Source organism: Xiphophorus maculatus, chromosome 23 (genome assembly GCF_002775205.1).
Source record: "Xiphophorus maculatus strain JP 163 A chromosome 23, X_maculatus-5.0-male, whole genome shotgun sequence".
NCBI classification, from domain to species: domain Eukaryota; kingdom Metazoa; phylum Chordata; class Actinopteri; order Cyprinodontiformes; family Poeciliidae; genus Xiphophorus; species Xiphophorus maculatus.
In genome coordinates, this window is record NC_036465.1 from 15,382,435 (window position 1) to 15,400,317 (window position 17,883).

Genomic DNA, 17,883 nt, shown 5'->3' on the forward strand with positions numbered 1-17,883 from the left:
CAAACATATTTCTTGTAATTTGCTGCTTTTTTATTGGTAATATATTTACCCTCTTTTATTTCAAGAGCAGTAATCTGCTGTTGTTTTCAGGGGTGTTCGCTGCTCCGTTTATTAATGAGGAGGTGGCTAAGAAGTTCATCAGATTGAAGAGACAGGCGGGATACTGGGATCCACACCACTCCCAGAACATGTGGGGTTTCACCATCCAGGAACAGGTAACTCTGCAGAGTCGATGGTACAAAATTCAGTCAAAGCAACTCGAAATATCTCCTGCTCAGTTAAAATTGGGATATTAAAACTGTACTTCTACTTGTACAGCAGTTTAGCCAGAGTTGTGGTTTTTTACAGTTGCAGTACAAACAAACTTGAATGTCTTTGGTCTTTAGGCCAGCGAACACTGGACGGCAGTTCGAGACAGCGCTCAATACTACATGGACATGAGCCACCTGATGTTTGACCGCTCTGTGGCTGAGTGAGTCAACCTTCACAATTACATCTCTGCTACATTTTTATGGAAAACAATGAATGAAGTCCACAAGTTTTGTTGACAGTTTCAAGGATCATCTGAGAATATTTTATTTAGATCAGCTTTTTCAATTTGCAGCTTATAATAAAGTCAAAGTGATTGTTAACCTTTTTTAAACGCTTCTTTAAATTCATTAATTTTCTTTCTTTAATCTGGGTGTGTTGCAGTGAAAATACCAGGCAGTTAATGGAGATGCTGCGAAATGCACAAGCTCACCTGGACAGCCAGACTGCCCGACACACATAGACAACAAGATAGAGGAACTTCATGATGTGGACACATTATCACAACTTTTTAAAGGCAGGATTTTGATCCTACTGGGAGTTATAGATCGTAGTGCAGAGAGTGCTTTACAGTTTAGTTTGTAGAAGATCTATTTCTTACTTTTTTTAAACAGGAAATGAGTTTTACAACTTTTTCACTGAGATGTAGCCAAAATATTTAAAATGAATTTTACTTTTCATCTAATAAAACTTTGAGAGCAAACTACCCTGTCCTTTTTCATTTATTTTCCACAGTGTTCTAAAAAAAGATATTTACAAATTAAATACACACAAAACGGCAATGGAAATTAATGGCATTATAATTTAAAAAATGCCTTTATTACACATATCAATACAGAGTAACCTTTTTATTGTTTTCTTTAAATAAAGTCTTAAATGTAGTCTTTTTCTACATTGTTCTTGGTGTTTATATATTCTTTTACCTGTTAAGTTTTTTAGAAAACATTTGTATGTTGTGTTCTGATTTACCACTGGGTGGCGATATCAGCATCAAAAATGTATTTTCTTCAGGAGTTGCCAATTATCATCTCTGATTTCTTTATTGCAGCGCCTACGTTTATAGCCTTAGATTTTACTACATGATTTATTGAAAACAAATTAGATACAAATCTATCAAACAGAACAAAGGCCAAAAATGCCATTAAGTACAGCAACTAAAGACTCAGTTTATTTAAAGCTTTTAGTGGAATGCATTATGCAGCAAGTCAAAACAGAACTCTATGGGAACTTTACTTATATTTTAAATGAGCTTACTTTTAGAGAGCATAAAATACAGTTAAAACAAGAGTTCTAATTTTCCACTAAGATAAAACTCAAGGTTTTGGTAATGAACATATATGGTAGTTAAATTATTCTGCTAGAAACTAGGATAAACAAGAAGACATGTTTTGGTGTTAATTGGCTTTCAGTGCCAAGAATTTAAGAATCTGATTTTCTGGGAATCTTAATTGGCTGTTTTCAACTTGATAAAGAGATGTTATGCAGGTTGTAAACATAGAAAAACAAACATCCAAACAGAAATAATTTGAGCAAGTGATTTAAATGCATAAATCCAGCTTTTACACTATATGCATATCTTTTTTCTGTTTTGCTCTCTAGATTCCAGTTTATTAAATATCAGCATTCATTCAATGGTAAAGAGTGAGCGTATGTGACCTACCATTTGTGAAGAAATAAATGCACTAAACTGCCCTCAAAACAAAAAACCTCCCTCATCGCTTTGTGAAACGTTATTTTGTGCACTTGAAACATAACAATATATAAATGTGGTCAGAGGATTTTATAGTCTTTGAACGTTTCTTCTTCTTGCTCAGCTGTAACTTTTTATAAATTCTGGAGTGAAGACCTTCAGCTGCCACAGATAAAGATGGTGATGTTTACTGGTGTAGAGGCGGCTCCTCGGTTGCAGTTGGAGGAGGGATTTTCAGGAACATCTGCAAGGCTGGAGTGAAGATGAGGATGGTGCCCAGAATTGAGACAGTAAGAAAAGCCCAGAGGAAGATTCGGTCTAACACCTGGGCAACAAACTTCCAGTCTTGAACCACCTGTGAAAAGCAGAAATAAGACATAAAATAGGGGAAAAAACAATAGAGTGAAATTAGTGATATCTATACGCACCTCACGAATGAAGTGCTCTTTACGGATGTGTCTGCTGATGTACCGCACAGAGTAGATGGCTTTCTCCAACATGGTGGCCCAGGCTTCTTCCTCCTTCCCATCAGAAGCTGCCTGTCCACATGCTCCGCTGCTCGTCTTCCAACCTCCCCTCCGACTTCCAGAGCGAGGCTTCAGTTCAGGACTTTCCGGAGCCAGTTCCGGGTAGTGGTACCGGTCCGTGTGTCCTCGCATGCAAAGCAGTCTGGGCAGTTTCTGCAGGAAAAGACTGCGAACCCATGGCGACATTGGGTGATAGGTGGCTGAGGAGCGGTGGTGCACATTGATGACGAAGACGGTGACGATAATCGAAAGGGTGACGAAGATCATGATGAAGAGCAAATATTCTCCGATGAGAGGGATTACCTTGGAGGAGGAGGGGATGATCTCCTCTATGACTAAAAGGAACACAGTGAGGGACACTAGGACAGAGGTGGAGAGTGACAGCTTCTCTCCTTCATCCGAGGGAAGGTAAAACACAAGGACAGTAAGAAAGGACAAACCCAAACAGGGAATGATGAGAAAGAGCGTGTAGAACAATGGCAATCTCTTCAGAATGAAGGAGTAGGTGATGAATGGGTAGGAATACAAGCCATCCTTCCTGTTTCCTTTGGCTCCAGTAGCACTGAGAATCTCCCACTCTCCGTTGTCGAAGAAGTCTTTCCGATCAACGTGGTTGTCCATCAGGACCAGGTCCACCATGTTGCCATCATAGGTCCACGACCCAAACTTCATGGAGCAGTTCTGCCGGTCAAAGGGGAAAAAAGTGACGTCCATGGTGCAGGCAGACTTGTAACTGGCAGGTGGCGTCCAGGTGATGGCACCGTTGTGCTTTACGATAGCTTTGGTCATCAGGGAGCCCTCAAAGCGTCCATCAGCGCTGAAGAAACGTAAAGTCAAAATCAGGAATAGTTTGTTTTTCCAACAAAATTACAGTACTTTGTGTTACTAATTTAGTGGTTAAACCTCCATCATATTGTATTTTTCAACAGTGTAATAAAAATAGAGAAGTGAAAACTGAATGCCATCATGGCATGCTATTCAATGTCACAGCAATGATTTTTACTGTGTGCCATCAAGCTTTTGTACATTTTAAATAAAATAAGCATCATATAAATATTTGTAGTGTAATTTTCATACTGATATGGAATCCAAGAATTAAACTCACAGGAGGTTTAAACTAAAACTTTCATTAACTTCTTGGAGCAGATATCTGTGTTGCAGTAGTGGTAATTGCTTAGTAATAAGAAGGAATGAGCTTTTATTTTTGTTGCATTACTTTTATACAAATCCTCTACGCCATATTTGGCTTTTCATCTTCACTAATCAATTACAATATGATTTGCTGGTGCTTGAGTAGAATTGCTGTATCATTCAATTACCACCAGGTGGGGCTGAAGGGTAAAGACAGGGTGGCACAAATGGAGGGAACAGTTAGATGGAGTGAGGGATGTCAGTACGTCATACTTCTCATATAGGACAATGTCTGGGAGCCAGATATTTTCTGAGGGAACTCGGATGGAGGTGATTCCACCATATTTATCTGGATTCCATCGCAGCTTGTTATCAATCCACTCCTGTCGAGATAGACACAAAATACGTCATAACGCTGGGAACCTTGCAGAACATTACACAACTCTGATAACTGATTGTTTATTTCAGGAGGGTAAATGGTGGGTAAAATAATGACTGCATCTTACCTGAGTCAACCAAACGTTTGTTGTCATAAGCTGGTTTTTCTCATCCTAAAATAAAGGAAAAAACAAGCAAACAATCTAAATATTGATTCACCAGAAAAACAATAAAAATGATAAAAGGCGATAAAAAAAAATGATTAAAAAAAGATTTTAAAAAAGTAAGAGAGGGCTAGTGGAATAAGACACAACATATAAAAAGCCCATATATTTTAACTTCAATAAGGAAAAACAACAGTTAAGTAACACTACAAGTGATTATTTTATTTGTTAATTTATGTGACACATTCAGATCATTTGCGAAATAATTAGCTCTGAAGAAAATATAGGACATCTGCAGAGCTTGGAAAATTAGTCTAATTTCATATGTACATCTTATATTATTTTTAATAAATCTAAATAACATAATGGATTGTGCATTAATATAGTAAAACTGTCATAATGACTTGTATAAAACTCAATATCCTTTCAGTATATAGATTTGTGTCGGGTATTTGTGCATATTTAGGTAATTGATCTAGCTAAAAAAAAATTCTACATACTTATTTATGTACTTTGTTGTTGTCCCCTGTTTAGCTATTATTGTTGCATAAAAGAAATCACTTCCCTTCTGGAAAAGAACCTAATTAACTAAAGTATATTAGCTGTGGACCAAACCAACCCAATGCAAATAGTAAACAAAGGACATCAGGAAATGACATATCAGATGTAGCTTGTTTTCACATCAGCAAAGGCAGGTTTAAAATGAAGGGGAAAGGTTGTGGAGGGATAAGTGTTGCATTTGAAGGAGATGTATCCAAACCTGCAGCAGATCATCCAGTCCAAGCCTCAGCTGTCAAAGTGGGTTGGATGTTTTGGTGATCACACAGACCAGATGTGAACCATAATCTAATACTGAGCCATGCAGCAGCCCAGGGAGACTCTGGGGACATAAACAGTGAAGCAAAGCTGCTGTGTTTACTGTTGGCTCTCCTGCCATTTCTCTCGCCAAGCCTGGTTCAGCAGCAGAACAGCCTTGAGAGGTTTTATTCACTCATAGTTGTTTCCAGTGCAAAGCCCAAGAATAGTAAGCTATATTTAAAATGATTTAGATAAATATTTCAAGCAAAGAAGAGTGCTTCCTCCATCAGCATTCTCAGTTTTCTCTTCTGAAACACCTAAATCATCTCAACCTATTACAGATAGATGCTAAAATATTTAAAGAACACCACAGTAAGAGACTATGAAGCGCAACATTTATTTTAAAACCATGTAGAGCTTCAATGGTCTGTTTGAATTCGGCACCGCGGGTAGAGATATTGTTGAACCAAAAGGTCAAAAATTTCAATTACTGTTTTCATTTGTGCTTTGATTCATTTTACACATGTATTTTTGAATGTATTTTCTTGGCTAAGTAAGTATTTCTTATTAACATACAAGTGAGTAGAACTTACAGCTACCTGTGAAAAATATTCTCTTTATCAAAATCAACAATTTGTGGCCCACACAATGATAGTTTCTTAAAATAATCATAGTGCTCGTTCACACATAAATATTTTGTTGCCATAAAACCTATTCTTAAATTTGACCATGAAAGATTATATACTTATGTACTCATTTACTGTACATTTATTGATAAATAACAGTGTCTCTAGAGTAAGTATTTCTGTTATTTAAAATTAGTAATTTCCTCCTTGCTTCAGTAATGTTGCACTGCTGGGCTGTAAAATTTAGTCTATTCTTTTAGCATTGAAAATAAAATGTTCATGTTTAATTTAATTTGACTTTGATGGTAAGACAGAAGTGCAGGCGCATTAACACCAAACTATGGCCATGTTTGCTTGAATTAAGATCACTTTACATTTTTTCCATTACAAGTAATATTCTGTATCTGCAGTTTGTTTCAGTAGCATGCGAAAATCTGGCATTATAGGAAAATTGTTCTTTCTGTTTAATTCCTCAAATAATAACTTGACCACTTGGGGACATTCAGGGAATATAAACATTTAATTTCTAGATTGTTGAAATTGTCAATATAAAAATGTGACACAACAGAAAAAGCAAGTATAAAGAAAACGAATACTAAATCCTTCCACAATTCTCATCCCAGTACACATGTACTATTCAACCCTAGTGAGTATTGAAGTTGATCCATAGCTCAATGACATGAAAAATCTTAATGGTCTACATATTGTCCATTTCCTTATGTTTAGACCCACTATTTTTAATATGGCAGTATGTATTGCAAGACGTGAAAACAGTGTGACAGCAGCTTGAGGATTCGATTTAGCCTCAAAGACTCTTGAAACATATGGAGGACAGGGTTTACTGTCCAGATTTCTGTTGCTTTAAGTGAAAGTTATTTCTGCAGAAATAACTCAGTTTTTCCCCGGTTTTCCATAAATGTCTAAGTTTCATGATCTATTGTTGTAACACGATCAAAAATGTATTTTATTCAAATAACTAATTACTAAGGTTAGCTAAAATATCCAAACATATTTCCTTAAACTGTTATCAAGTCCAATCAACCAAATTAATCATTTACACAATACAGACTATGAGCAACACTCATAAAATAAGCTTGGTTTTTACAGTTTGTATTACAAAACTAGAATTCTGCTAAGTTTGTCAAAGAAAGGACCGATTAAACGCTGGCTTTGTGCTGGAGTATTTAAGGTTTGTCTTGCAAAGGGTGAAAAATAATTTAGTTCAGACTTATAATTTAAGACACCAGATTAGACCTTAAAAAAGACTTTGCAGATATGGAGTTTGATATGTACTTAAAAAAATATTTATCTTGCTATTTTGTGAAAAACCCCAACTTACATAGAGTAACTTTCAAACATTAAAAAAAAGTTTATATTTATTAACAAGTTGATGTGATGCTTGTGTGAATATTTTTGCTTCAATTAAAACTACATTCCTGTGTGAAATTATCATATTTATTCCATGAAATTAAATTACAGTATTGGCGTTAAATAATTTTCAATTCAGGTCATTTTTAAGCCAGTATTAGACACAAACCAATGTTTTTCTCTATTTCATATTCTTGAAGATTAATTTGGAAAACATCTAGTGTGTGAGAAACGTTCCTTTTTCCCACTTTAGATTAGACTGAGACAAAAATTAATGAGCCGCTTAAATGTAAGAGGATGCAAACAAACAATGTGTTCATGTAGTTGGAGTCATCTCACCACATCAACCAGCTGAGAGATCTTGAGTCCAAAGCGAACTTTGACGGTGTCGTTGGCTCGCTGGATGGGCCTGACCCAGCGCTGATATCCCTGGAAAAGGTTCTTAAGCAGAGCGTCCTCTGTCTCCGCCAAGGAGACAAACTTACTGGCAGAGGAAACTAAAACAAAGAAAATATTGATATGTTTTTTCAACTATCTTGAGAAAGGGGTTTTCACTATCTAACGAACCTCTGAACTTGAGAGGTGGATACATGTTGACACATTTTAAATGCTAAATCTTTGGAGAAATCCAAATTAACTTTGCCTCGTGATGTTTTCCCAATGTGACACAGAAGAGCTTTTAACAAAATCTCCACAAATGTGAAGAACACGGAGCTGCAATGACATGTTTACAGATATGATTTCTCTAGAAATCTTTATGAATTGAAGTTCAAGGAAATCAGAGTAAGCATGTTTGCTAGAGTACATTAGGCAATTAGAACTGTGCATAATGTATGAGGATAATATAATTGTGTTCAGAAAATGGATAGTCAGCATATCGGTCAGTAATAGGAGGTCTCTGGAGGAACAGAATCTGTAACACTGATATGAGACAGCTCCAACATCCGACACTGGAGAAATCAGAGGGAGGTAAATGGAAATCCTAAGGAGAAGACGGAGCATTTTCACCTCTCACTGGCTTACATCTAACTTTCGTCATCTGGTGGCACTTATGGGTAAATGTCTATGAGGTCTAAACTGTGCAGCATTTGTTCCCATGAGCACATGCTGCACATTCAAGGGCAGTTGCAGGAGGCACTGACACTGAAATTGGACTCTTGTGTTCTTGTTTAACTGATGAACAAACAACTTTAACAGAGGTCATCATATTGATGTGCAGCGCTCTTTTGAAGCGAACCACATGCAGGATGCAGTAAAGATGGGCAATACAAACTTTAACAAATCTTACAATCTATTTTTTCTGCTGAAAATACACATTTGTTATTTCTGTTGCAATTTTTATTCTTTAACACTTCTACTTCATAATCATCATTATATTTTTAGAACCAAATATGCAAAAACAACAACAACAAAAAAAACCCGATTAATTTCAGTGAATAAAGACCTGCGATTAAAGTTACATTTTCAACTTTCTGATAGCCTTGAAAACAACAAATGTTATAAGTAAACTGCTTTTTTGTTATACAATGTCTGTCATTTTAAAATTGTAACTTTCGTGTGAGATTGTGAAAACTTCGGTGCACCTATCTCGGAGGATCTTTGCCATGACGCTTAAAATAAATAAATACTATTTTCTTTTTACATGAGGCAATAACATGGCTAAAACTGAAACATTCACAAATACTGACATAAAGAGTTTCCTCACCGGCACCATGGCACACAGGACACACCGCCAGGAGAAGCAGGAGGAGGCGGACCACCAACTTCATTTTGTTTCCCAGTCCCGCTTGTAGTCCTCTGTTGTTGCTATTATTACTACGTCCCGTTAAGCGGAGGACAATGACTCGCCGAGGTCCCCATCAGCAGCGTGCGTAAAATCACCGCGCTCCTGCAGTTATCCAGCGGGCAGAGGCCCGGCTCGATTGTGCGTTTGCCTGTTTATTGCAACTCCTATCGAGGCGTTATAGGAAGCGGCACAGCGGGAAGTCTCTCTGGATGGAGAGGAGAAGGAGGAGGAGGAGGAAAAAAGAGGGAGGAGGGCGAGTGGTGCAGAGATGTGGAGTTTTAAAATGTCCTCTAAACCGCGGGACTCCCTGCTTTTGTGGAATGCTGCATAGGTCTGGGGTATTTTTAGCCTTTTAAAAACATAAACAAAAATCTAACACAAAATAATTTTCAAAAACAGGTGTGTTAGTGTGGTCGGGAATCTGCATTTTTAAACGATGTTCGATTCGTACACGTTCACAAGTCAAAGCGTATAAAGGATATTTATAGCCTTTCTCTGACTTTTTTTTAAAATGAAAACTTTAGCGACTAATGTGCTGTATTACAGTGATGATCTCAGCAAAAAACAAATAGAGTCATAGGCCATGTTCACAACACATGCAACTTAATACTTTTGGCTTTTTCACACAGAAACATTTATAAAGTTATAATCTTACCAGAAATCAGTTCACATGCTCTTGATATGTCATTTACTTCAGTGCATCATTGACTGGGGGACGCCACAAGGAAAAACTGAAAACTGAACACTTCTGTGTGGTGTGCAAAGTGAAAGTAATGTATGACAAGATAATAATACATCTCTTCAGCTACATCACTTGGAGTCTGATTTGCATATTATGATTTGGTATTAAATTAAAGGTGTATTTAATTTGTTTCAAGCATTGCTAAGTACTCAAAGCCATTTTGGCTTCATATATTTCACTTGTCCTAGTGAGGTCAGGAGGGGACAAGGGTGTAAAGAAAATGGATGGATGGATTTAGTTGAACTCATCAGATGTATAGATTGTTATGAACTAATGATTACTTCACACATAATTTGGATATTCTTAAAGTCTTCATCCTACTTGTGAAACTATAACAAAGATGAAATGCAATTGTTAATTTCAGTTCTTTACTCAAATAAGAAACAATTCAGAATATAAAAGCATCTAGATCAGTCAAGCACAAGAGATTCTTATTTGTAAGTTAGTTAAAGTTTGTTTTTAATTTATTCTCTCTTCTTTGTCTGAGAGGTGGCCATGTCTTTGGGTGTGTGTGTGGCAGCAAAAGTAGGGGCTCGCTCGGGTTGCCAACCAAGAATTTCCACTGTTAGCAAAGATCAACATTGTTACCCTACTGTTTTTTACTGTGGTGGTTTATTAATCTTATATTACACATAATTTTACTTTCTTCAGTGCCAACCTTTCTTCTAAGTACTGCAAAAGGTAGCCCTTGTATTATTTGTGGGAATTGTGCAACATTTGGACAACCAGGCATACCAAAGTTTAGTCATTTAAGTGAAGTTAATATAGGCATGCTGGCTGGTTTTTAATCAAGTGAATAAATCAACATTAGTAAAATATTAGGGACCATTTCAACTCCCAAAAGATAAAGCTACAGAATGCTAACGTATCACACAGCAGAATTTTGCTTTTCTTGTGTTGCAGAGATACTTGTTGAACTGTGATTTTCTATTAGCAGTCCTGTACTCTCCACTTTTTAATTTATCTTGCTCCTTCTGTTAACCTCTGCTCTGCCTAGTCTTGCTTTCACAAAAATAATGTAGTTGGATCCTAATCATCAAGCTCTAACAAGATTTTTCATCTGTTTTATCTGAAAATGAACTTGCTCCTAGACTTACTTTCTCAGAATACATTTTACTTCCTACTGTCTTTGGTTGAATATTAGGTATTCCTTATTTTAATTAGATTTTATAGATGTTAAAGTGCCATTATGGTGCCATTTGTCACTCGTCTTGTTGAACTACCGTCTGATTAATGTTACAGTTGGCAGGCTTTGCTTTGACTTGCTGGACATCGTTCTGAGGCCTTGTGCTGAGGCTGTGACAGGAGAGGGAATAAATCAAATGCAAGAACCTGTAATGATACCAAGCTATGTGTTCAGGTTTGATTAAGAATCTGCCATCGAGTAGTAAAAGAAGCAGTACGTTTTATAAAGAAAATCTTAATAAATAATTATTATTTACAGGACCGTTTTACCGTAGTAAAAGTTACTTTTTGTCTGTGTTTTGTTTTCACAATGTCTCTTTTCTATACTGTTGTATAGTTATATTTCCATTGTGATTGTTTGCACCATTCCCATAATTTCTTTATTGTTTCTAGCCATTACTCCATTAGTACTTCAGTCTATGCTCTCCTTCATCTGCAACACATTTAATTACTAATACTCACCAGTTCATTGCTCCAGTGATCATCTCTCCAAACTATACTGTCTCGTTTATCCATTGCTTGCTGGATTTTTCTCATGTTATCATTATGTTCCAGTTCTCTTGAGCCCCTTTGTGTGTGTGTTTTTTTGTGTGTTACTTTGGTTCTCAGTTTATGAAAGTAACCTACAAACTCAAATGATTTTGTGTACCCCTTGTCTGTGTTTGGGTCCTACATAAAAATGAAAAAGTAAATAGAACATGTAATAAATAAATAAAACCACACCAAGAAAGACTACACAAAAATGATTCTAATAAACTCAAAGCATAAAGGGCATAAAATGCCAGACAGAAGATATGTTTCAATGACAGTGATGAAATGAAATGGAAAAAGCAATATGTGTGAGGAAAAACAGAGTTTCAAGTTAATTAAAATTATTAACTGTGTTTTCCATCTTAGATTTTGAAAAAGCTTTTTAAACCATTGGTGTGGCCAACAACACATCTGATGAAGAAATGTGGGAAGTGATATCTTCACTGTGCGACACTTGCTGATTCTAGGCGGGTGCAGGTTGATAGAGCTGGATGAATTTACTTGTTTAGCTGGATCCCTGCATGTTTGGTATTTTCTAATAAAACTAATAAGCAAAATGCTGCAAGGCAGTTACACACACACACACTCTCCAGTTAATGAGAGCCCAAATTTCACATACATTAGACTGGAGCTGTGAAGTTTGAACATAGTGTGCTCATTTTGCAGCTGGGCTTCATTAAAAGGATATCTAGACAAAATCATCAGTATTTACTGAAAACCTCGGGCAGATAAAACAAAAGTGCCGCAGTATTGTTCTGACATTTATGAGGGTGAATGCTGACCTTTCCCTAATACGATTCACTAAAACACATGCAGTCTGTTGATAACCAGGCACGGAAAACACATTTTCTTTTCTTTCCTAGTTTTTTTCTCCCATATTCCTGTAAATAAAAGATGTAAATACAATTTCTTTTCTCACTCTCTCTTCCTCTGCAGAGCTCCTAGTTTCTCCTTCCCTTTGGGTGGGAATGACAGGGATAACAGGAGGCTGATTATCACAATGAAATTATCCTAATTTTCTGCTTCACTTGGAGCCGTGGGGCGGGCAGCTGCTGCCTCAGAGATCGTCCTGTCTGCCTCGTCCCTAATCATTCAAAAACATAAATTCTCGCTGACTGCAAACCTGCCAGTCCTTTTTAGTTAACTGTGGACAGATAGGTGTGGGTGTTTTAGTTGGTGTATACCATCTGCACAGTTATGTGGGAATCAAATCCTGCTTTTAGTGCGTCTTGTTTCCTTTTTATGCCTCTGTTTTGGGATGTTTTTGTTTTCTCAGCTTCCGTTGCGCCCATAATTAAAGGCTGCATAATTTCACAGAAACATTTAATTGATAAGAGGAAACAGCCATGTCTTCTCAGGCCTGGGGGTTTAATCTTAATCAGTTTGTTATTTCAAGGAGTTTTCTTTTTCTTTTTAAGAAAAGCTGCTGATAAGTAAGAGAGGAGTTTCCAGAGCAAAGGAAATTTAAATCTCATGCATACTTCAAAGCCAAACTCTGAGTCAGTAGTTTCACATCTGCCAATAAAATGATCCTAGATAAGCTTTTACACCAGAGAAATTCCCAAAAGAGATATAAGATGACTTAAGGAGATGTTTTTCAAATCTGATCCAAAAATCACCCATTCCTCAACAACGCTTCAGCGCAGTTATTTTACACTTTAATTCGCCCATGTACCAGAGAATTACAGACTAATGCAAGAGCACATGAATTTTTAACTGCAAAATGGTAAGAAAGTGAGAATTTTGATAAATACTCACTGAACGATCACTGAGATTCAGTTTAAATCTGGATCTTCCAATCTTGACCTGGAAAAATCTAGCAGGAAAATGTTCCCTATTCTTCCTCCCCACCAGCACAGACTGCTATTGACTTGAAACATGACACCTCAGTTCAGCTGCCTCAAACTGGTTTTCCTTCTGATTTTATCTGACTGATCTGATAAAAAAGATAATTGATGGAAAGTAATGCCCATAGGACATTGTAGCAGTATAGTGTCTCAGAAGAACAGTAATCATGTCTGCAACATATAAAACCCTAGAATGCTACTTCTCTACTTGCATATATGAGTATTTGAACTCATAACATTTGTGTCATATCACACAGGCATATTGTTGAGTCCATTTCTATTTCTGGAATAACAAGGATTTACACATAACACAAATCTTAAAATATTAGAGTAAATGATTTGAAGGAATTATCTAGGAAAGGTTATCTGAAATGAGAAAGATGTGACTGCATGTGTTATGACTAAGAGAAAGCATTTTGTACTTGGATCTATGATAGTTTTAACATAGTTTTTGATTTGGGGAATTTGGCAATGTGTGGGTGTCTTCATTTTATTTTTATAACTTCCAAATACCTCAGTTTGTAAATGTTGGACTTTCTCAGCTCACGGTCTGAAGTAGACGATTCCTAATTACTCAGGTCATTCCTCAACTTCCATCATCAGGGTAATAATTACTGGGTTTAATCATGCTTAAATATGGAACATCATCCAGACAGTTAAATGTTAATGTATTTATGTAATGCATAGAAGAAATGAAATCAGGATTTCCATGCTTTAGGGTCATTTACAATTGTATTACCATATCCCACTAGGAAATATTTAGAGCTGTCAGGACCAATGTGGCTTTTAAAATACCATGTACATCTTTCTGAAAATACTTTATTAACCAAAATTGATTAAGAAACAACAACAAATGCAGTGATAGTGTGTTTAAAAGAGAGATAAATACCCAAAACTAAGAGGTAAATGTGTCATAAGCTCTTAATTCCAGCTGTAAAAGAAGGAATGAACCGAGGCACTTAAAGTACTTTGACTTGCAAAAGTATTCATATGTTTTTTAATATTTTCACAAATTCTAATATGGTCTATAGAAATTTTATGTTATAGATAATCTTATGTTATAGAATAACACAAAGTAGAACTTATGTATAAATTGTAAGAAAAATGATAGACTACTTCCAAGATTGTTTTTTTAAATTAAAAATAAGAAAGCTAAGATGGGATTGATATACGTTTATCCCTTTAATCTGATACCACTAAATAAAATCCAATGTCACCACTAACTTTTCAGGTATGTTTCTCCACCTTCATGTTATTTAACATTAATATTTTCTAATAAACTTTTGAGATTTATTCTGACATTGGAAATGGGTGGATGCTGATAAGCTGAGGTGAATTTTGAAGGTATTTGGATGCGTTGGGTTTTTAAGGGGTATCGGATGAAAGAGGGCTGCGCAGAAGCACACCCATATGTGGAACGTGAAAACAGAAATAAAAACACAACTTTTCTAATTAACCTGCTGAACCAGTCACCCCACGGTGTATAAATACTTTTACAAGACACTCTAGTTGGTGTCTTTCTCAGAGGAGAAAGTGACTTATTTGTTAATGTATGCAAACAAGCTATGTTTGTACATTTATTGTCTCTTTCTGTGTACGTGTGTTTATTCAAGTCTGAAAAACATTAATTTTATATATATATATATATATATATATATATATATATATATATATATATATATATATATATATATATATCAATCTGAACATTGAGCCTCTTTGGATACATATTCTAATTTATTGAATATAAGTATTTTTTGAATAATAACTTTTAACTTTAAACTTAATACCTTTTAAATTTAAATTCAAATTATTTGCTGTTACAATCTTTTAAACCACATGATGTGAAACTGAATAACTAAAATAAAAATTATAGATTATTTTTTGATACGGCTGACTACAGAAACCTACACATTTCCCTTTTGTTGTTGTTGATGGAGGCAAAAGTTTTGCTAGTAAATGTTCTCGTTGTTTTTGGGTGTTCCACAGTTTGTTGACATGACATTTCAGGTTTTTGGTCTTTTCTGTGCCTGCAGCTGTCATTTAAGGTGCTGAGATGGTGAAAGTGCGTGATGCAGCAATTGCTGTCCGAGGTGCTGAATCCTTCACAGCTTCCTCCTAATAAAAGTGTGACTCGAGTGCTGCTTGCCTCTGCACTTTCACACGTCCTGTCACACCTTCCAGCAAAAAAAAGGAAGAAAGGGAGAGAAACCTCATTCTGAAAGACCCTCTCAAGCAGTTTTTCACAATAAAGCTGAGAAATCCAACTGATGTTTAATAATACATAAAAGCTTCAGCAGATACGATCTAAACATAAAAAACAACATTTTACCACCATTAAGTCCACTTCAGGTGGATTTTACATGACATTGTGAAAAGAAAATGTCTAAAGTAAACAACTTCAGTCACAACTATTTCTTTTGATTTACTTTGTATACTTTATGCAGAAAATTACTTTAAAGCCCCCAGGCATATTCGTCCATGCAGTCCTCTTTGTTGATTTGCATTAGAAAATGCACACATTCTTCTATGCATCTTTGCCTTGTGTGGATATTTACAATCATGGTATATACACAGTTGTGACATACATACACTAACAAATGCAATAAAGGAATACTGAGAACAGGATATTTAAAGTGCCACAAGCCAGAGTTGTACCCAAATAGAAAAATTATGTTTACTTAAACTGTTACAGTAAGTTTTAGTTTTTTATCTGACTTTGCTTTTAAGCTGGACAATTATTCTGACTGTCAATGCAATTTTAATCAACTTCTATGTAAATAACAACTTCACTACAACATTACGATTTTATAAAGGTTCTTGACAGATATTCCAAGTTAATCTGAATTTCTATGAATAATTAGTAACACCAAAGTGAAAGTATGTAGGTTAGAGTTAACGTTTAGAGAAATCCACTGCAAAAATGAGGCCACATTAGGATCCAGTTCAATAAAACCAATAGTATAAAATGTATATTTTTAGTAATTAAACTTTGATTAATATATGTACCTAAAATAAAAGCTAAAACTTTTTATCAATTTCTTGACCAAGAAAACTCAAGAAGCTATTGTTATTGTTCCAGATCAATGGTTCTTCACCACATCTATAAATATTAACCAAGGATAAAATTAGAAACTTGCTCTCTATGGGTACGTGTGGACAGTGATCTAGTGCAAGTAGTAGCTAGTTTTGAGAAGTAGAATACCCTTTATCTGTGCATGCATGTGTTTTGAAGGCTCCCATTGGAATGAATTATTTAGCTCCGAGTCTCCTTTGCTTATCCACGGTCCACTGACTGCAAGCATATACCATTCTGTACCCAGTGGCTGAAAAGAGCAGCCTAGCTCACCATCCGCCTCTCTGCGGTGCAGTGACCCTGTCTCATCCTGTAATTCAACCACGAGTGTCTTTAACATGTGCACAGGTTAAAAAAAACTTTCAAGTAAAGGGCAAGAAGTATGAGGAAAGAGACAGATATAAAGAGAAGCTGTACAGTAAGGAACTGTCCTCGGTCCAGGAAGGTCTGCCATCCGTGAGCTGGATTCCAACAGTCAAGAGTTAGCTGCAACGAATCATGTAAAATATTCATCCATGTGATGGTCTCAATAATGTATAATCCCTGAATTTATCACCCAGAGCTGAGCAGCACTCTGATATGACCTGACTGCCACCAAGCACTTGAAGTACAATGAATCAAAGATCTGCCTGCTTTGAAAATATGAAAGGAAAACCATTTCGAATTCAGATTAAGTGGCCCAAGCTGCCTTGAAGTTGCTGATTTCTGAGTCTTTCTTCTGTTCTGTTGCTGAAATCAAAGTAAAAAAGTTGTCATGAAGCAATAGGAGGGTTAATCATCAGAAGAGGGATAAAAGAGCATAGCAATGTCCCGCTTGTTTACTTTTTCACTCTCTATGTTATTAGTTTGAGAGGCATTGCAGTGACTAGAGCCTGTTAGTGTTCCACGCATCAAACAGCTACAGTCCAAATATAGATTGAAAAGCCAGTGGATCTTTAATTGACATCCTCAATCTGTCACAGGCAGCAGATGATGTGACTGTCAGGCTGAAGACTGAGACAGATTGGTTACTCTGTGTGTCTGTACCACAGCTCCCCCTTCATCTCCATATTCAGCCTCCATCCATCCCTTAATCCAACTTCAGTGAGACTCATGCTACCAGGCACACACAGGAACTCGCATGCTTTAGCTCTGTCACCATCTCAACCCGCTTGATTACTCTTACATCTTCCGGAGACACGTGCACCCTTTTTTGTTCTCCTCTCCAACAAACACATGTGCAGGAACACATATGTGCATGCTCACTGACTCAAGTAGGGATTAAACTGAACTGTTGGGCATGAGATGGGCTACTCAAAGCCACAGTGACTCTATTTTACTGAGATGTTGAGCTGTGGCTACTCTAAACATTGAACACATTCGTGTGTACATACCTGTTAGAGATGACAGCCACATTTAGTCTCACGAGTGACCTTTAAATGTCTGTAGTTGAAGAATAAAGCATCTTCTGGATGCACAATAGTTCATTTGATTGTGTGTCTCTTATATGCCACAATTAACTTACCTCTTTTCTTTCTTTTCTGGAAACACTTCCACAGAAGTTCCTACAATAATCATTTGAATATGCTAATTTACATTACATTCTGAAAATATGTTTGTTACGACAGATACATAATTTCAAACTCAATGAGTAAGTGTTTAAATATGTCACAATTTCTACATTGATAAAACAAAGCAGACACTTCAGGCACAGCGTGGTGCGCGAGTTACAGTGCAACCCATGTA

The 17,883-nt window shown here is 36.3% G+C and overlaps 1 protein-coding gene across 2 annotated transcripts; it reads right to left on the reverse strand.

Annotated features, from left to right (window-relative positions):
* Window positions 1-1,099: 1,099 nt before the first annotated feature.
* LOC102220709 (neuronal acetylcholine receptor subunit non-alpha-2-like) lies at window positions 1,100-9,029 on the reverse strand. Of its 2 annotated transcripts, none has more exons than XM_014472807.2 (6): window positions 8,697-9,029; window positions 7,331-7,488; window positions 4,164-4,208; window positions 3,931-4,040; window positions 2,428-3,343; window positions 1,100-2,354 (listed from the first exon to the last, which is right to left on the reverse strand). In XM_014472807.2, the coding sequence occupies exons 1-6, from the start codon at window positions 8,758-8,760 to the stop codon at window positions 2,187-2,189; spliced, it is 1,461 nt and encodes a 486-aa protein (XP_014328293.1). In that variant the 5' UTR covers window positions 8,761-9,029; the 3' UTR covers window positions 1,100-2,186. The 2 variants fall into 2 exon arrangements, with proteins under 2 accessions (XP_014328293.1, XP_023184791.1); XM_023329023.1 differs by lacking the exon at window positions 8,697-9,029 and adding an exon at window positions 4,960-5,079 and having other exon boundaries at window positions 7,331-7,410.
* Between the last annotated feature and the right edge of the window lie 8,854 nt (window positions 9,030-17,883).